The following is a 20,915-nucleotide window of genomic DNA, read 5'->3' as shown; positions in this document are numbered from 1 at the left end:
ATGTATTATTTGAACAAGCGTGCAGATGTAAAACAGACTGACTCAATCTTCGCAACGAATTCAATCGTGAATGTATCTTTAAAATATTTATAGTTAGGCAAAGTCAAGTATTGTGAAAAATTTCAAATCCCCGAACACATCTCAGGAAATGTTAAAATTTTGACAGGCCGAATACGAGTTATTTTTTATTGTTATGTAAATAGCTGGTGGTCTTTGTCGATATGACATACAGTGGCAAGTTACAGCTCGACTACGGAAATATGTGCAACTAAAAATTTCTTCCTTCATATCCCACTAATGCACTTGCTTTACTTTACTATCGTTTTCGAAATATTTCTTTCCATATTCTTCGAGTTTAACGCACTTCCAACTCAGGATTTCTCGTTATTCCTTTGGCAGCAAATCCTTTGTATACGAAAAGTTGTCATTTTTTGAATGCGCTATAAGGAACAACTACATGTAAAGACGCGTGTTGTGTTAAGCCGATTGTCGCACCAATGATACAATACGATAACAAGTTATTTTTGTGTGCCATTTTTGCGTAATTATTTGCAGTGTTGACTTGTGAACTGCCGTCTATACACATACGGCGGATCCCTGTAGCGTGACCTCAAACCTGTGAAAACATTTGTGTCTTTCAACTTAACGCTACTTAGCTCACGTTTTACGAAACGACAGACTTTAGACTTCTATGGTAATTTGTCTTACATGGTAAACGTTTTAAGTTAAACTTTACACGACGGGTGGCGTTATGTTCTCTGTTCAAACAATGGTTGGGGGGGGGGAGGGAGAAAGCTTTCAGCAGTAGCAAGACAATTAAGGGAGGTGTGGCTAATTGCGTTCGCCGGTGCTTATCGTACTAAACGGGGCATTAAAACTGAATTTGATCCAAGGAAGTGAGTGTAGAAAGCATCAAACGTCGTGCGAGCTAGAGCTTGAAAAATTCACTCGCACAACATCGACTGCATAATGATGGACTCAGTGTTGACATCAGACTATTTGCAAGATCCATTGGATCCAAAAGCGCGGCAGGTTAAGGATAAAGAAAAGTCGATGACATCTCGACGAAATTTCACGCACGCTAAACCACCTTACAGCTATATTAGCCTTATAACTATGGCTATACAACAATCGCCAAACAAGATGTTGACCTTGAGTGAGATCTACCAATTTATTATGGATTTGTTCCCGTACTACAGAGGAAACCAACAGCGTTGGCAGAACTCTATTCGACACAGTTTATCTTTCAACGATTGTTTTGTAAAGGTTCCTCGTTCACCTGATCGACCAGGCAAAGGTTCTTATTGGACATTACATCCTGACTGTGGAAATATGTTTGAGAATGGCTGCTATCTACGTCGGCAGAAACGCTTCAAAGCAAACAAGAAACCAAACTTGAATCATCTTGTTAAGCCTGGACCTTACGTACCCGGTGTGCCAAAAGTACAAAGTGGAAGAACATTTGCAACGCCATCATTTCTCGCTCCAACACATTACGGTGGCTTTAGACCAGGTTTCAATCATCCTTTCGCGATTAAAAATATCATTGCCGATCATGAAATGGATTTCAGGGGATACGACAGCATGCATTTTAACCCGTATCATTCTGGAAGTTTGTCTACACCACCTCCAGTGCCCGCTATGAGTCCCATGTCATCATTTGGTTTGCCGAAGACAACACTTGATCCGCCATCCTTGATGACAAGCGACGCAAACTTAACTCCATATTATCCCTCTTGTGGCTACATCAACACGTCATCCAGTTGTTCACTCTCTGGCTACACATAGACCTTTTTGAAATATAACGATTTCCCAACGTGATTTTCCACGTCAATCCACCGAAAATAATCGCTCAAATAAGTTATGATTTTCCACTGTGATTATGCGCCAGACACACATACGTATACCAAAGTATTTTAAACGGAAAAAGTAACATACAATAAAGAGGACACATGCTAGCGTTGTCATTATCTTGTAACATAATACCATTGCAAATTAGAACCGTACATGAATTTGTAAATTTAGGTAAATTTCAAAACAAAGGCCGTGTTGGATGGCCATGAACATGCAAGAAAGAAAACTTAAAAATGGCGAAGGTGAAATCGTAATGTATCGTTTTCTTGACGATACTTTGTGTAAAGCGTGTATTTATTTTGCTTGTTGTATTTATAGATTAAACCATACGTTATACTATCTTGAAAACATTATTGACACGATTGAAATAAATGTTGTTTGAAATGGACTTGAGATGTTTTCCTTCTTTGACAACATTGGCCTGTCGGTCGCGCGCTTTCCTTCCATTATACTGTAAAGTACAGTCGATATGTACTCATATTGTAAAAAGTGTTCACTTTAAATTTTCTGCAATGGAAATTGTAAAAGTTATCGGCAGTTTTAGCGCAAAAGATCTTAATAATTGGACCGAACTTCTTCCTAATTACATCGATCAACAGAGTTTTTAATTTACGAATGAATTTTACGAATTTGCTTTACGCTTCAACTTGAGCTGACAAAAAGAGGCATCCGGTGAAAAATACCCAGTGTGTCTGAAACCGGAATAAACTTATTAAAAAGCGTGTGTTCGCAGCCTCATCAGGGCACTTGAAAGTATAGCGAAGCGACAAAGCTTTTTTTTGACAATATTTGCCAAGAGTTTTGAGCTACGGCCGAAGTCAATACTGACTCAAACAAATGATTTAATGCCTGCTTCGAGCTTTTATGTTCTGTCAATAGTGGTAAACTGGTGTTATAGACATAGCACACCAAATAGGACACGTTAACGCGTTGAGAACACATTAAATAAATGGAGAACGCTAACAATCACTTTACCATATGTTGTACACTTAACACAAGGAAAACGTGTTCACAAGCTCTGGTTTAAACTTTTCAGTCAATGCTTAAATTTCACGGTAAACATCCGATGAATGCGCTCAAGACGCACTTGAAAAGATCGAATTTCGTTTTTAAACTACCAAAGAGATTTCTTTGACAATATCGTGGCTGTATTTTTGCACTCTTGTACAAATGTGGAACTTTTTGTGGAAAATTCTTATCTTATATACACATGGCAAGTTATATGTACACCTTTTCATGGCAAGTTTCAGGATGCAGTTAGTCAAGTTTCATGTACAAACATGGATAGAAATTGGTCAAGGCTCAAATATACTCGCTCTGTGAAAGTTCTGGAGTTTGTTTTGAAGACATTTTCTCAAAGAAGAGTTGGAGACTTCCTTATGACACAGACATATAACATGGGAGTTTGAAATGGCTCGCCCACATGAAGTTCCCGTTTCGCGTTCTAGAGATTTTTACCACATCCGAGTAAGCTTTATAGATAACTATCCAGTTTACCTGTTTTTGTTTTGGGCTATTTTCGAGCATTAAGTCAAGTTTTCAAAGAAGTTGAAAAATCTTCAAGAGTTGGAAAAAATTTCAAGTCTGATAATAAAATATTGATTGGTAACAATTAGATCAGATCTGTGGGAAACCAGCTACTGAAGAGGAAATATGTGCTAACTAAATGGTAAGCTCTTTTCAGAGAGTTTGTGCATTTTATAAATTACATTGCCAGTAAAATTATCAATATTTTAAAGTCCTATGATAGTAATTGCAGCTACTTAATATAAGCTACAAAAGTAAGGTAAGCAAGCCTAATGCAATTGATTATTTTGCATTTCTGCTTCCGATTTATGAAATTCTATGCCAGCGGTTTTTCATGATAGTACTACATTGCATCAATTTAAAGCGAAACTGCTTGAGAGTGAGCTATTCAATCATTACATTAAGTTGACATAAAAATTTTGACTTAAAATAAAAATCTTCGCAGAAATTGTTATAATACTATGATAATTTAAGCAAAATTTGTTTGGCAGTAATGAAGGATAGTGTTTTTTTTGCTTCCATACATTACAAATCACATTTCATGCATATAATCCTGGATTATAACAATCCATCCAATTTTCATCCAAGTGTACCCTTGCAAATAAGAGTGGCCAGATTTACCAAATTTGGTAGCAATCTTGCTAAGTCCAACCTTCCATCTACCTCTCTTTATGGCAAACCAACACTCTTGTTCTTTTTCTCCATTGGCTTTTTCCACACTTTTTTTGGTTCTTAGGGAAATGACAGGGCAAACATTCCAATGCAAGGAGCTACATGGACATGTGCAAAATTCACATTCAACTCCACAAAAAATGGAATTCTTCACAAGAATAATTTTAGAATCATAAAACAGAAAATAAGCCACTTTCCCAACCGGGGCCACACTTGATGTTACATGTTACATAGTTATACTCACATTTCCCACAATTTTTTCTGGATATTCTAAACTGAAATTTAAAAAATTCAGTAATCAAGGTATGGAGAGAGACCTTGGTATTGCTGCTCATCCAGAAACGTTTTGAGCAAGCACTACTTATTTTTCACAACCTCACACAAAAAATGACAAACAGAATCTGCCATGGAAAATAAACAATAATTTAATTTTCTAACATGCTTACCCATTAAACCTTTCAGGCTAAAACACAAGCCTTCTATAGCTATGACTACAGCTTTTGAAGGTTTTCCAAAATCTAGAGGTTTTTATTGGTAACAACATTTCCTCGTGACTTCTCTCCTGTTATGATATTTCCTATTCATTACACAACCATACAAATTAGTCTTGTCGTTATTTCATGTTTTTGTTGCCTATTGTGTAAATATTACATAGAATTAATTTCAACATACGCAAGTCAATGCAAGAGGACAATTTGAATTGGCGCCAGTAATATATGGGATTTCCATGCCACCAAGGTCAAACATGCTTTGAAACACGTCAAACCTTTTTGTTTGTGTTTTGGATTATTCATATATTTGATTTCATAACTTTGTACAATGTCTTAAACTAGAGGAAATACAAACACTTGTATAACAAAGTACTGCATAGACTGCTCAGTCAAGGACACTTGGGTACTGGCACACTTGACCAATATCATACTGTTGGGACGGATGATAATGTTCAATTTTTATTCATATATAACATATATTTTGAGTGTGAGATTTGCTGTATGTTAGTTTGTTCTCTCTGTGAGCACACGTTAATTGAACACACTGGTACTATTTTGTGACAGGTTCTAAAAATTTTTACCACATGTTTAAAGCCGCTTTATTGATCTCAGGAAATTATATTATCCAAACGTTGATAGCTTTTACGGTCATAGCACTTCCTTGTATCACCACTGTGAATATGAGTTATGGTATTTTATCAACTCATTGCTTATTACATATGTTTTCATTGGGATGGAATTGACTGCATTTTTTTGGCATTTTATTTTTACTATTCTTCTCGGGAAATCAACCTCTACACAATTATCAAGCAATTACATTGCTTATTACATATGTTGCCATTAGGATGGATTGACTGCATTTTTTTGGCATTTTATTTTTATTATTCTTCGCGGGAAATCAATCTCTACACAATTATCAAGCAATTCTTTGTACGTCGAATGTACTTTGAACATGAATTTGCCAAACAACATTGGCTGTAATTCAAAATTAGCTGGGACTTTGACGCCATGACGAGGGGATGACGTCATCAGGTGGCATTTAACTATTTCGACCTCAATTGGAGTAATAATCTTTTTGTATCATAGATTTGGGTCAAGTACTTTCGGTGATTATCCACTGGTTAAATGTTCTGAAGTTAACTTGAGTAATTTAACGTTTGTAAACTATAATTATTGTGTCTTAATATCGTCTAAGAATAAGGTCAATTTTTCGATATTGTTATAGTAACCTTTTAAGGTAATGCACCATGAATCCCATCTGCATTTTTGCATACAACTCTTACTGCAGAATATATATAATTTGTCGTACATATAGTACACCGTACGCTAGCGTTGAAGGCGAAACTCTAGTCGTTGATAACAATTAATTGAGTATTCTGAATATGTGCATCTTTGGAAATGTTAGTTTAACACTTTGCAAGGATCAATGGTGAAGGCTTCGTCGTATCGTTGATTTATATTGAACTAAGTTTAAACAAACTGTTACGTCTTAGTAACTGTATTTTCTACAATGTCCAGCACATTTCACATAGCTTAAAATCATCGAAGTAGGAATTTTAACGGGGATAATTGATTTCATATGTTACGTTCCGTTACATCCTGTGCCTGTGTGTGGGCGAGACGTTGATTTGTTAATCACATCTCCGCCTTTTGTTGTTGCTGAAATTCTTCAGATTGGACTGTAGATAGAAAGCAGACCAGTAAGATTCTTGAGTAATTGAAAAACTTTAGCTTGTCATCACCAGCCAAAGAGCTTGATTATGGAGGCGCTGTTATCGTAAAATTACTTTCGTCAAGTTGCCTTACTTACGTTAGGCCATAGTATTATATAAAATAAATAACTATTGCTGAGGCTTCTCTTGCCCTATAAACTGAAAATGAATTGAATAAAAAGATTACCCGTGTGTAGAACCAGAGGAAAGGGCAAAAATCATTCTGTGTAAACAAGTTTAAGTCTTGATTTTTTACTTCCACATGTGGTTATGAACAAATACATTGTGTTGAATTGTTTGCAGTTCCGTGTACACATCAATTAATTGCATAAACGTTTGATTTTTTGCAGATGTTGCTATATAGCTTCAGTGTTGAGTCAAATATGAAATCCTTATGTCAGCTTTAAAATTTTTTTCATGGTGAGCTAATATGTAACACATTCTTCGGCAAATGCTAATTTCTAAACTCCATTACTTTACCACCAACATGCATGTTTGCTTTCTTCAAATCAATCAAAGCGTTTAAAATGTGAAAAAAGGTCCATTGAGATATTATCAACTGTCTTCATGTTTGTACTATGCAAATATGGTATATATATATAAGGCTAACCACAATCCTTTTGTCGTTTGCTTTGCCGTCTGTTGATCTGATATCTGTGTCTCGTTTGCGAGTCTGTTTGCAAAGATCATCACGTCAGTCTTGCTAAACGCTAAATTACGTTGTCCATACGCAAGTCTTGTAATATTGACACAGCTAACATTGACCTTCTTGCTACGATCACTAGACGTAAATTATTAACAGCTCTGCTACTCAATAGAGATAACGTATACTATACTTGAGATTTTTTGGACTTTAAAAAGCCATGCTAGATTTGCATGCAAAATACATTTCCATTCAAATGATTTTCTATCAGCTTAGGAAATATATGGTTTACCACGAGTTGAAGTTTTTTTTCCATAATCTACGACCCGGATTAAATTATTGAAAAGTTTGATAAACGCCATTAGAGAAAAGCTTTATAACTATCAAGCGATTTCCATCCTTGACAATCAAATGCAATTTAGTATGAATTAGTTGTTGAATGTACAAAATCTTACTTTATACTCAAATTATCTTTGTAATGTTTTACTATAACATTATAATAAACCTCATATTAAAATCCGTACACATATTGGTGAGAAGCATCTGTAAAACTTTCTTTTAAGAAACTCGGATTCACGATGAGAAAGCGTCTTGTCAACTGATCTGTCGTCGGGCTGTCGAAGTCAAATTTAAATGTTAAAAAAACATTTCAATGTTTTCGTTTTGGCCATGTATTTTTTAGTCAGTGTGGGAAAATTCGAAGAAGCGAAAAAATTGAAAAAATAAACTAAACTTGTTCTGTAAATAAGCTCACATTGTTATGATAGCTTACTACTAATGAAAACGCGTTCTTACCATAAGCATACTCTTTCACGAACCTTTGATAAATCAGGAATTTTAGTTTTTTAATGTTTTTGGTCATGAAACGACGAACAAATCTATAAACGTCGTAGGGCTATTTGAAATCATTACCAAATAAAGTAGACGAAAAGGAGCTTAGGAAAAGACTCTCAACTATCCTTATTTCTAACACTTGACATGAAGAAGAATCTGAATACCTTCCTTTGGAAACAAAGAACAGGAATTCGTTATAAATTGAAGAATGTGAATACCTTAGGACATGGAGTGCATTTTATGTCTCTGTAAACAAAGTAACCGTATGAGTTATGGTGAGTCTAAAATACATATAACTAATACGAAACAGAGATAAAATATATACATGGAAAATTGACATCGCAAATGTTTAATAAAAAAATCTCAACAAATGGTGGACATATTAAGGGGTTTTTGGTAAAAGAAAATATGAATACTTTTGTAAACGATTAAGCAACACGAGTTATTTAAGTAAATAATGGAGTCAAATTGATCCTTCTGACATTAACTTGCTTTTGCGTGCCTTAAAAACATGTGTTTCAACTATAACTGATTTCTACCATTTATTTTATAAATGCTATATTTTCACAAGCGACTTCCTTTTAATGCGATCAAGCTTTCGATTAAAAGTTTTATGATAACATTTGCGAGCTCCATTCTAATTTTGCCATGGGGTCAACGGCAGAATCACCTTAGCAAATCTAATGTGTTTGAGTCATATAATAAATATGCGAAGTTTACATAAGATCGTTGTTAAAACATCACAGTTAGTGGTCGTTTTGACTAACAACGTGGCTAAAAGCCTAAAATCATTGTTTACCGTTAGCGTAATTATAACTCTCTTTTGAAACATCTAATTTTTCTTTTGGGTAGGCGCACCTTATTTAAATCTCGCCCTGTTAATTATACAATCGGCCCAGCGTAAGGGTAATATGAAGATAATAGATTGGTTGACATGTACGTGTCCTATTTTCTCCATATACATCATATGTATGCGATCTAGATTACTATTTGTACTTTGCATAAGCTAAATTTTATCACCAACTTTCCTTGAATTTCCTAGTTTATATTAACTGCTAATGTAGAGTTTACATTGCCTACATTGCACTAGCTGGCCATAATTTTTGACAAATAGTAAACTGTTTCGTAAACAGTTTAGCTTTATCTGTTTTCCCATTCAATTCATAAGTTTCATGGGGATTATAAATTCGCGTTTTCAAAGCTTTCCATTCGGAAACCCGAAATGAATCAGACGATTAAGACAAATGATCGTTTGTGTTCTTGTTGTAAACGACGAAAGCTTTCGGAAGAAATGATTGTTCTGAAGTCTTCAAGGTGGTTTACCGCTTTCGTTGTTATGCTAACGAAATATCAATGTCATAACATTCATTATGTGTTTAGTTCAACGACTTGTTACAAAATATAAGGAAATTGAAATGGCCATTGTATCGTGACATTAAGAACAATAACATTTAATAACTGTTTGTGTGTTTTTGAGTCAACGACGAGCCATGTAAGATCTATCTTATTAAAGTTTACTTTTAATATAGTCTGTGTGTAGCTTGTAATAATAGTGAGATTAGACCGAACGTGTTTTTAGTCACATGTTTATATTGTGCACGACATTTTAAAATCAATGCAAGTTGAACAATTTTACAATTATGTTTGTGATTCATAAGATAACCACTTTAATATTGTATGTGTGCAATGACAGTATATAATGCAAATGTTCAGCAACCTCTATAATTAACGGTCCTTAGCTTTTGCGCAAACTGCTATATTGATATAGGTATTGGGTTAGTAAGTCTTGTTCTAATTCAACGCTTACCCAAACATTAATATGTTGTGTACATGATTCATATTTCACTATATATATATATGTGTGTACATATAAGTTTCCTAAGCAAATGTTAGACAACTCAATATTTAAAGCTCTTTAAAAATTGTTAACAATCCTCTTACAGTGTGTATATCAGTCATAAAATATCATTGCTTATGTTAACTCTTTTCTGTTTGGGAATTGCTTTGAAAGTTATTGATGCAAAATGTGCGAAGTTTGATAAAAGAATAAGAGTTGCAAAATGCAACGTCAGAAAATGATTTGAATCATTATATACGATCAAGATTTCTTTTATGGACCCCGGATTTCTCCCTGTTATTTTATACCGAAATTGCTCCACTGTATTGTATTTACAACATGAAGTTGGTGTGTGTGATCAAGTGTCCCCAAGTCGAGCTGCGTCTGTTTATAAGGTTAAATTAGCAGCTCAGCATCACATAGAGCGTCGTATGTTTATATGGAAGCATTTAGTTCTTTGTGTTCGCTAATTGCCATTTTATATGAGCGCTGCAGGTGCTCCAGTTCGCAGTGCGATGAGATGTGCACAATATTGACAAGATTGAAGCTGGTAAATTTCCGTTGAAGTTTTTAATAGAGATGATTAGCAAGCTTGAGAAAAAGCCTTGTACAATTATGATGAAAACAGAAGGAACCAATAGGAATCGTTTATAGATTATGGCAACGTGATTCAGCTGCGCGACGAATGCATAATGAAGAGGTATATGATTGACGTTTTCCCAACTTGTTAATTAATTGTGCTGTCCCCGGAAATGAAGATTATTCATGTCATGACAAGGTCTTTGACCACTCCTGCCTTTCAATGGCCGCTGCGGCCCACGCTTGAAATGGAGCTTATGGTAACACGGGTCAAGGCAACGAGAATATGCTTAGCGAATCAAAATTCTCTAACATACAGAATTTGACTTGACAGACAGTCATCGTTGACCATAAATGTCGCGCGCAATTTGGTCATTTATGTTCTCGTTGACATTGCGAAAGTATTGATTGTCATTTGTTTGTGAATCGATACATGGCCAGATCAACAACTATTACTTGCCACGCTGGAATCCTCCCGATTGTTTAAACTGAAAATCGATTACCATGTGTCAACTTTGATATCTTGCACGCCACATTTTGCTGCCTTATCAAATTAGTGTCTTCGTTCTCATTTTGTTTCTATGGTGGGAGTTGGGTAGCCAGCACGCGCAGTCGCCACTAATGTTTAGATGACGATGTGTTGTAAGTGTCATGGTGTTAACATGATAGCTTGGTATACAGTCAATGTTTACTGCATGGGAACATGTTTAAGATGCTTGCAAATAATTGCGTGTAAAGATTTTTTACAAACAAATTAATGATCGATCGCTTTTGACGCACATGTAGTGAAAAGCACACTATACTTCAAACTATTTTGAGTTATGAACTACGGCAGAAATTCTTGCAGCAATTATTGAGCACGAAAGGAAAAAGCTCTTCCTGTTTGCACTCTTATTGAAATTTCGTCTAAATGCTTTCGTTAACTGTTACATGATCGGCATGTAATGAGATTTACCTTTATGTATTGTTTCGGAAAGATATACACATTTCGGCTGTGTATGGTATCGGAAACTTCATGAATAAAGTTGGCAAGTATTGTAATGGGATGGTTGTGTTTGATAAGATCATTTGGCAGAATACCTACGTACAATTTTGTAAAAATTCCTTTGCAAAAATTGTATTTTATATCTATACGTTTTTTGTTTTTCACCAACATTTCTTCTGAGGCGAACAAGGAGAGTCTTTGGGAAGCAAAGGTGCCGCATCTTTTTCCTCATATGCATTCCTGAGGGCCCTCTATAAGCATAAGTTCCGTTCCTATGCATTTGTTATGAAAATTCAATTAGTCAGTTTCCTTTTCTAGTAAATTAGAACACAAGATGTATTATTTGAACAAGCGTGAAGATGTAAAACAGACTGACTCAATCTTCGCAACGAATTCAATCGTGAATGTATCTTTAAAATATTTATAGTTAGGCAAAGTCAAGTATTGTGAAAAATTTCAAATCCCCGAACACATCTCAGGGAAATGTTAAAATTTTGACAGGCCGAATACGAGTTATTTTTTATTGTTATGTAAATAGCTGGTGGTCTTTGTCGATATGACATATAGTGCCAAGTTACAGCTCGACTACGGAAATATGTGCAACTAAAAATTTCTTCCTTCATTTTCCACTAATGCACTTGCTTTACTTTACTATCATTTTCAAAATATTTCCTTCCATATTCTTCGAGTTTAACGCACTCTCCAACTCAGGATTTCTCTTTATTGCTTTGGCAGCAAATTCCTTTGTATACGAAAAGTTGTCATTTTTTGAATGCGCTATAAGAAACAACTACATGTAAAGACGCGTGTTGTGTTAAGCCGATTGTCGCACCAATGATACAATACGATAACAAGTTATTTTTGTGTGCCATTTTTGCGTAATTATTTGCAGTGTTGACTTGTGAACTGCCGTCTATACACATACGGCGGATCCCTGTAGCGTGACCTCAAACGTGTGAAAACATTTGTGTCTTTCAACTTAACGCTACTTAGCTCACGTTTTACGAAACGACAGACTTTAGACTTCTATGGTAATTTGTCTTACATGGTAAACGTTTTAAGTTAAACTTTACACGACGGGTGGCGTTATGTTCTCTGTTCAAACAATGGTTGGGGAGAAAGCTTTCAGCAGTTGCAAGACAATTAAGGGAGGTGTGGCTAATTGCGTTCGCCGGTGCTTATCGTACTAAACGGGGCATTAAAACTGAATTTGATCCAAGGAAGTGAGTGTAGAAAGCATCAAACGTCGTGCGAGCTAGAGCTTCACAAATTCACTCGCACAACATCGACTGCATAATGATGGACTCATTGTTGACATCAGACTATTTACAAGATCCATTGGATCCAAAAGCGCGGCAGGTTAAGGATAAAGAAAAGTCGATGACATCTCGACGAAATTTCACGCACGCTAAACCACCTTACAGCTATATTAGCCTTATAACTATGGCTATACAACAATCGCCAAACAAGATGTTGACCTTGAGTGAGATCTACCAATTTATTATGGATTTGTTCCCGTACTACAGAGCAAACCAACAGCGTTGGCAGAACTCTATTCGACACAGTTTATCTTTCAACGATTGTTTCGTAAAGGTTCCTCGTTCACCTGATCGACCAGGCAAAGGTTCTTATTGGACATTACATCCTGACTGTGGAAATATGTTTGAGAATGGCTGCTATCTACGTCGGCAGAAACGCTTCAAAGCAGACAAGAAACCAAACTTGAATCATCTTGTTAAGCCTGGACCTTACGTACCCGGTGTGCCTAAAGTACAAGGTGGAAAAACATTTGCAACGCCATCATTTCTCGCTCCAACACATTACGGTGGCTTTAGACCAGGTTTCAATCATCCTTTCGCGATTAAAAATATCATTGCTGATCATGAAATGGATTTCAGGGGATACGACAGCATGCATTTTAACCCGTATCATTCTGGAAGTTTGTCTACACCACCTCCAGTGCCCGCTATGAGTCCCATGTCATCATTTGGTTTGCCGAAGACAACACTTGATCCGCCATCCTTGATGACAAGCGACGCAAACTTAACTCCATATTATCCCTCTTGTGGCTACATCAACACGTCATCCAGTTGTTCACTCTCTGGCTACACATAGACCTTTTTGAAATATAACGATTTCCCAACGTGATTTTCCACGTCAATCCACCGAAAATAATCGCTCAAATAAGTTATGATTTTCCACTGTGATTATGCGCCAGACACACATACGTATACCAAAGTATTTTAAACGGAAAAAGTAACATACAATAAAGAGGACACATGCTAGCGTTGTCATTATCTTGTAACATAATACCATTGCAAATTAGAACCGTACATGAATTTGTAAATTTAGGTAAATTTAAAAACAAAGGCCGTGTTGGATGGCCATGAACATGCAAGAAAGAAAACTTAAAAATGGCGAAGGTGAAATCGTAATGTATCGTTTTCTTGACGATACTTTGTGTAAAGCATGTATTTATTTTGCTTGTTGTATTTATAGATTAAACCCTACGTTATACTATCTTGAAAACATTATTGACACGATTGAAATAAATGTTGTTTGAAATGGACTTGAGATGTTTTCCTTCTTTGACAACATTGGCCTGTCGGTCGCGCGCTCTTCTTCCCATTATACTGTAAAGTACAGTCGATACGTATTCATATTTTAAAAAGTATTCACTTTAAATTTTCTGCAATGGAAATTGTAAAGATTATAGGCAGTTTTAGCGCGAAAGATCTTAATAATTGGACCGAACTTCTTCCTAATTACATCGATCAACAGAGTTTTTAATTTACGAATGAATTTTACGAATTTGCTTTACGCTTCAACTTGAGCTGACAAAAAGATGCATCCGGTGAAAAACACCCAGTGTGTCTGAAACCGGAATAAACTTATTAAAAAGCGTGTGTTCGCAGCCTCATCAGGGCACTTGAAAGTATAGCGAAGCGACAAAGCTTTTTTTTGACAATATTTGCCAAGAGTTTTGAGCTATGGCCGAAGTCAATACTGACTCAAACAAATGATTTAATGCCTGCTTCGAGCTTTTATGTTCTGTCAATAGTGGTAAACTGGTGTTATAGACATAGCACACCAAATAGGACACGTTAACGCGTTGAGAACACATTAAATAAATGGAGAACGCTAACAATCACTTTACCATATGTTGTACACTTAACACAAGGAAAACGTGTTCGCAAGCTCTGGTTTAAACTTTTCAGTCAATGCTTAAATTTCACGGTAAACATCCGATTGAATGCGCTCAAGACGCACTTGAAAAGATCGGATTTCGTTTTTAAACTACCAAAGAGATTTCTTTGACAATATTGTGGCTGTATTTTTGCACTCTTTTACAAATGTGGAACTTTTTGTGGAAAATTCTTATCTTATATAAACATGGCGTCCACGTTGCAGCCACAGGATATATGTACACATTTTCATGGCAAGTTTCAAGATGCAGTTAGTCAAGTTTCATGTACAAACATTGATAGAAATTGGTCAAGGTACAAATATACTCGCTCTGTGAAGATTCTGGAGTTTGTTTTGAAGACATTTTCTCAAAGAAGAGTTGGAGACTTCCTTATGACACAGACATATAACATGGGAGTTTGAAATGGTTCGCCCACATGAAGTTCCCGTTTCGCGTTCTAGAGATTTTTACCACATCCGAGTAAGCTTTATAGATAACTATCCAGTTTACCTGTTTTTGTTTTGGGCTATTTTCGAGCATTAAGTCAACAGAAGTGACATTCACATAATACATAAGATACAGAGACGCGTTGAAATCAAAAATGCTTGTCATGAAAATGCTTTCGTATAGAGCTAGTCCTTTTTTCTACATTTCTGGAGATAAAGAGATGAACATTATGTATGTTTTCTAGAGTTTCGTTTTGTGGTCTTTCATTATAATTGCGTGTCGTATTCATAATTGAAAAAGAAAACTTAGAAGGTCGGTGTTCTAATAAAATACACAAGCCACCACGATATGACTTCATATGCGTGAGGTTAAAACCTTTAATGATGCCTCCTCTTATATTAAACAATTGCTTTTATTTCTGCTAAGCAACAGTAAATTTCAGTCATTGTTTGTGCTAATTAGAAATGTTGAAATGGCTATATACACTCCTTATTTTTCGACAAGAGCACTAAACGTTCATAAAGTGATTATCACCGTCGCCATTTTGATTACAATTCCTTTGCGTGGTCCGCGTTTTGAAGCATATTTGTGATTAACAACAGGAAATTTTAATTCTTCTGACAAGAATCGATACCGACTTTTAAAGATTTTCATATTTGTAGTCTCAATTCGACATCTGTACATGATATATTAACGTTGGGAGATCAAAAGTCATTTCGCTCGTATAAAGTTTGGATTTTTTATGTATAGTTGCATAACTTGTCTGATATCACAGGAACGTTACATTTAAACATAGAATGGGCATAAAAATCTACCTACTCATGCTAACATTGCCTCTTTGACACGAAATTTGAGATCCATATAGCTTGTTGTAAATTTAGTTTTTCAATTAGTATCTTTCAACAATGTATTGCTTTTCAATAGTTCGAGGTTTATACTTTTAAGTAAATGTTAAAAAGAAGTATAAATTTTTTTAATAATTTCGTTTGATGTACATTTAAGGACAGTGTTATTTGGTATTTCATCCATCCCGTTTCGACATGTTGGAACTTATTTTTATGGTCAAATACTTTCAGTTTTCATTTCAGTACAAATTGCCAATTTCAAAAATCACAAAGGTCTACTTTACCTTGGCATTTACTTCTACAACTCTTTGATTTTACCTACTTAGACCTGACTATATATATTTATGAATATTTTAAATCGTTTTGTGAGGAAATGTTTATTTAGTTGTATGCTTCTGTGTTAATTGAAAACGATTTTAAAACATGCAAAACTGCACTGGACTAAGTATGTTTTGATATTGTGTAATTGGTATTAGATTACATTTAATTTTAAGAACTTTTGCTTTGCAAATGTTTTCACTATGATCCCATTCATGTGGTTGTAATTTGGAAACTCGTTTACATGAAATTATTTTATAGACGTTGTGTAGAATATAAATATCACATATAACATTTAATATAATGTTTTAAGTGCGAAAGGTCGTTTGCTGGAATGCAACGAACATGAAAAATCATAAGACCTTCACGAGACGCCATCGACTAATTAATTTGGTCGTGTGTTAATCTCTTCGCAATTTTTCAATTATGATTTCGACCTTTCAGTTGTCAGAGCTGACTTAAAATGCTTTCTCAACGAAGAGCCTACACAAAAGTTAGCCTTTCATTAGTTTAGCCTTAATTTTTCTTGTTTTATATAGTTCAAAGAAGCACATTATGTCGTCAAAAATCTCTCTGTTATAGTTTGATCTGACGATTCTATCGATATTAGACAACGGTGTTTAGACCACCCAAATAGTCAGAAATTGTTGCATTATAGTTCACTATCATTGATTTTAACGTTCATTTTAGTTTAATGGGATATGTCTAGGTAACAAATGCAATGTACTCATACATAGAAATTTAATATGATTGTGTACTTATACACCAGTTTGTGTGCATGCTTTGTCTCAATGCACTATTATAATTCTCGACGTTCGAACTTTCATTGTCACGTATTTGTATGTAACTGTTTACATTCAATATAGAAGAAACAGCATCCTTTAAGTCACCTTCCTTGTCATTAAATAGACTTCAAGTTTGCCTAAATCTTTCCTGAAGCACCTAGAAATGTGTTTTATTTTCAATCTTATGTTCTTGAAAGTAAATGTTGGGCAATGCAGCTATATGTTCTTTCTTGAAGAAACAATACTTTATAGTTTAGTCTTTTAAGGATTTGTTTAGCTTGTCAACTGCTTTAGTTCATGTTTGTCATGGCTCGCAAAAGGTCGTGTAAACATCGTGTGATATCTAGATAAATTAAAATAACACGAAGGAATAGCATGAATTAAGACACGATGTGTGAGGTTATATAAACGTCATATAACTCGTTGTCCTTCTTTCAACTATCATTATTTAGATAACTTTGAACCCTGCCATATGCGACAATTTTCTCTGGTATTTTCACCGGTTTGTTTCAACGGTTTTTTGGCACCCTTTATGAATCCGTTATGTTTCTGCTAAATACTTCTACGATCAAACAATGTAAACTAATCTTGTTAGATCTCTAATAGTTTGCTAAGTTAAGGAGAAACGTGTCGCGCCCTGGCAAAGGAAGATTATACATGTCATCACAAGACAAGAGGACACGAATTGATGATATACAGATGCCTCTGTTGTTGTTTTGGGGGTTATTTTTGAAGCAGATGTCTTTTACATGCTTCTGCACTATACACAGGCTCAAATAGATATCTTGGTCAATTTGTGGCTATTCGTCACGCCCATTTATGTACAATCGTAGTTGACTTAACATCAACATTCATGACAACAGGCAACACAATTACAACATTTGTTACACATGCAGTGAATACATATTGTCAACAGCTAGCATTGTCTACAATTGCATCGTATAATTTGTCCACTGGTATAACCGAATCAGTCTAAGTGACCAAAACTGTCTTTGGCTATCTCACAGTCAAAACAATCTACTCAACGTTTCTTTCATTAATCTAACATAAGTACATAACCTATTTGACCAACGCAGTGTGCTTTACCTCACACTGTACAAAACAGAAAACATATCATGTGATTAATAATGATAACATGATGCATGCAAATTTTTCCTCCGGTTTATTCGTTATAAATGCAAACTTTTCATCAGCAGACAACATGCTTTGATCCTTGTGCAAACAGAGTGACATGTGCGACTTGATGTGATGTATTATTATTCAAACGTCTAAAGATAATGCATTGAACCATGTATTTTGCATGCGTTTTCGCCAAATGTGTGTATATTATTGATAACAATATTTTGCAGCAAGTTTAGAGTTCTGGACAGTTTGTCCTTGTTGTTGGTTTATTGACTTTATTCACTTGTATTTAGAGAAAAAACATGCTTTTTCCTATGTATTAACATGTGTTTCCATATAAACACAAACGCTGACTTCAATTTTTTTCGAAGAGGTCGCCATTACACGCTATAGGCTTTTATTAGAATTGCTACAAGTGTTTGTTTGTGGTTGAAAGCCACGTCAACTACTCTGCTGCTTGAGAAGCAAATGTTTTCTTTTATCGAGCGGTTTGCTTAAATTGTTTACACATCTTAGCCTATTTTTAAAGCAAATTTATATTCGCGTTCAAGCACAATAAATGTATGCTATCAATGTATGTTTTTTCTCGATGTTTAAATACTTTTTGTTTAAACTAAAAATTGGATACGTTTTCTGGTTTACTTAAAATATATACAAATTGTGTGCGTAGAGAGGTTTTTTGTGTTTAATAGCTATAAAGCAAAAGAAAAAAATTTGATGTGCGTTACTAATGACGTGAAAACCGTTATTCAGCGTTTTGTGAACTAAGGAAAAGTCAAACAGAAGTATTTTGTACACCTGTCTGTATGATTGCAAATTCACATTTTTCACGTAGCTATATTAAGCTAGCTAGCCCAATGTTTTCTAATTTTCAAAAAAATTTAATCAGGCGTCGTATGTGATTAGGAAGGATCTCGTTTATGGAAGGATCAACATGGATTGTTGAAAATCGTTACGCATAATATGAGTGATCACAAAATTGTGATGTGTATAGCTAAGAATGTTTTTAATTTCACTTTGAGACGCGTGCTAACCGATGATAAGTCGCCACCTTTGCGATGCGTGTTTACTTTTCATCAAAATTTATCGTCTCTTTGCGTCCGCGGTTTTATTAGCATTATGTGTGTGATGTATTTTTCAATTTACTATTGACAGAGCGATCTGCAAATGTAATCAAAAGCTATACATAAAAGTGCTCATAGCGATATTACGTGTACTATTCTGTAGCAACGCTTTTGTAACAAAGTTTTAGCTAATGTGTCCCTATCAGTTATTTTTTATCAACATTGATCATGTCTGACTTATAGGAAGTTTTCGTTATGTTTATTTCAAGTATTTTATATCTTAGCTGTACATCAGTTCATTTTGTGATTTTTCTCTGAGAAAAACAGAAAAAGCTTTAGACGTCTGCTTTGTAGCTATGTTTAGATAACTGCACTTTCTTATTTTATGAAAGTTGAACAACATGCTCTTTAGATAATCGGTTAAATTCTCTTAAATTATTTTCATACAACGAAGTTTCCATCTTTAATCCTTTTCGAAAGTTTTCGTAAGGTAACTAGTAATTTTTACGATAAGAATTTATTTCAATTCAATGCATTGCGATATGCTTAATGTAGCCAATTTATAGTTAACTTTAAAACCCTTTTAAATAAATGATGAAGACAGGAGTTTGCACGGACATGTACCCCATGTGGTAAGCTTTAATTTATTAAACGTTATGGTTTCCTGTGTGTATACTGAAATGATGTTTTAAAGAAAAATTGTTCAGTTTTCGGTTTACATGTAAAATCAAATTTCACAATAACTCAGTACTGATTATATAAATTATTGCCATGACATCATCGTTGAACTTTTTTCTTCCATACTGATGAATGGGTTAATGAATAATCACTTTAATGAAGGTTTTGTGTATTCAGCTTGTCTTGACAACTTCAAATTGTGTTTTTTCTAATTATTTCCCGACGCTATTTGATGGACGGTCCAATGCATGAGTAGACAAATTATATGAGTTGTCTATCTTGAGATAATTATGTGGGATGCGATCAAATCATTCACCAAGACACAGATCGAGTGTCTAAAAGAAAAAAAATTTAACCCGAAAAGACAGAGTTAAAGTTGCAATGCAATAAATAATAACTACCTGAATTGTATCTGCAATAATTTCATTTGTTGAAAATATCTCACTGCAGAATTGGATTCATTGTCATAGCTACTTTATTTAATGCTTCTAAAACATGCGACAAGCATGCGTCGACGACTTTAAACTTAAATGGATTCATTTGCTTGGCCTTTATCACTATTCCAAGAAAGCTTTTCAACGCGAGTTACAAGAATTGTGCGGCAAGCGCTATAGCTCGTTTATCCCAATATATAGACAAGTTTCAGAGCGTATTTTTAGTTAACTTCTTTCCCTATGTGTTGCTCTTAATTACTGTTAGTGAGGTTTTAACTGAGTGCCAATATATCTGACTGATTGCACTGATGGTTTTCAGTTACTTTTTATATTATTAAGCACGCGTTGATTTTTCTTTCTATAATAGCTGTTATGCTCATACTTTTGTCTAATACTATTACTCTCTTATTTCATTCCTGTTTGTCGTGATTTTAAAATCTTTCTTCTCTTATTCATCTAATCCATTTTCTCTAACTTTCCTGACAGCAATTCTTATCGTAATGCATGTCTGTTTCTTATGACCAGCGCAAATCTTGCAAACTTTAATTATCAAATAGAAATATCTTACATACAGCAACATGGTTTGTGTTTGTACACGTTTTACATGCCTGTACTTGCCTTATGCTTGAGGTCATAGAACGTCTTCATGTAGTATTGACTACATTTTTTAGGAATGCTGAAACACAGGATGTTTTAATTAAAACTGCGAAATTGAACTAATCCTCACACACAATTATAAATGTAAACTGCGCTAATACCCTTCAAATCTGCGTTGAAAGAGAAAATGCTTACATATTAAGACTTTTTTTTGTTTAGTTTGGTCAAAAAATGAGCTTGCAGTTAATAGTGGTTGGAATCATGTTGATAAGGACATTGGACTGTACATTATACATATTGCAAT

At 34.8% G+C, this 20,915-nt stretch overlaps 2 protein-coding genes and 2 long non-coding RNA genes across 5 annotated transcripts in view; 3 read left to right on the top strand and 1 right to left on the bottom strand.

The window, feature by feature from the left end:
• LOC124453361 overlaps positions 1-20,915 on the top strand; it is a 26,034-nt gene extending 5,119 nt beyond the window's left edge. The window contains exons 2-3 of one of the 2 annotated variants that reach the window (XR_006951060.1): positions 3,391-3,523; positions 20,831-20,915. This is a non-coding gene — a long non-coding RNA (uncharacterized LOC124453361). Of the gene's footprint in view, positions 1-3,390; positions 3,524-6,606; positions 6,694-20,830 lie in introns of those variants that run through there. The other variant, XR_006951061.1, reaches the window with a different exon arrangement.
• LOC124453355 (forkhead box protein A2-like) lies at positions 172-2,242 on the top strand. The gene has a single exon (XM_047004166.1). It carries the CDS (start codon positions 970-972, stop codon positions 1,786-1,788), a length of 819 nt encoding a protein of 272 aa, XP_046860122.1. The 5' UTR covers positions 172-969; the 3' UTR covers positions 1,789-2,242.
• On the bottom strand, positions 3,525-4,328 carry LOC124453362. The gene is made up of 2 exons (XR_006951062.1): positions 4,298-4,328; positions 3,525-4,151 (listed from the first exon to the last, which is right to left on the bottom strand). It is a non-coding gene; the product is annotated as an uncharacterized LOC124453362 (long non-coding RNA).
• Positions 12,291-13,703, top strand: LOC124453354 (hepatocyte nuclear factor 3-beta-like). Its single transcript, XM_047004165.1, has one exon. The coding sequence runs from the start codon at positions 12,431-12,433 to the stop codon at positions 13,247-13,249; it is 819 nt and encodes a 272-aa protein (XP_046860121.1). The 5' UTR covers positions 12,291-12,430; the 3' UTR covers positions 13,250-13,703.

The sequence above is a fragment of the Xenia sp. Carnegie-2017 genome, unplaced genomic scaffold (assembly GCF_021976095.1).
Source record: "Xenia sp. Carnegie-2017 unplaced genomic scaffold, XeniaSp_v1 HiC_scaffold_25, whole genome shotgun sequence".
NCBI classification, from domain to species: domain Eukaryota; kingdom Metazoa; phylum Cnidaria; class Anthozoa; order Malacalcyonacea; family Xeniidae; genus Xenia; species Xenia sp. Carnegie-2017.
Note: the sequence above shows the minus strand (reverse complement) of the source record. Positions and strands in the feature narration are given on the sequence as shown.

What these genes read in the sequence shown, in the direction of transcription:
- LOC124453354 (XM_047004165.1), top strand. Translation starts at nt 12,431, where the DNA reads ATGATGGACTCATTGTTGACATCAGACTATTTACAAGATCCATTGGAT.
- LOC124453355 (XM_047004166.1), top strand. Translation starts at nt 970, where the DNA reads ATGATGGACTCAGTGTTGACATCAGACTATTTGCAAGATCCATTGGAT.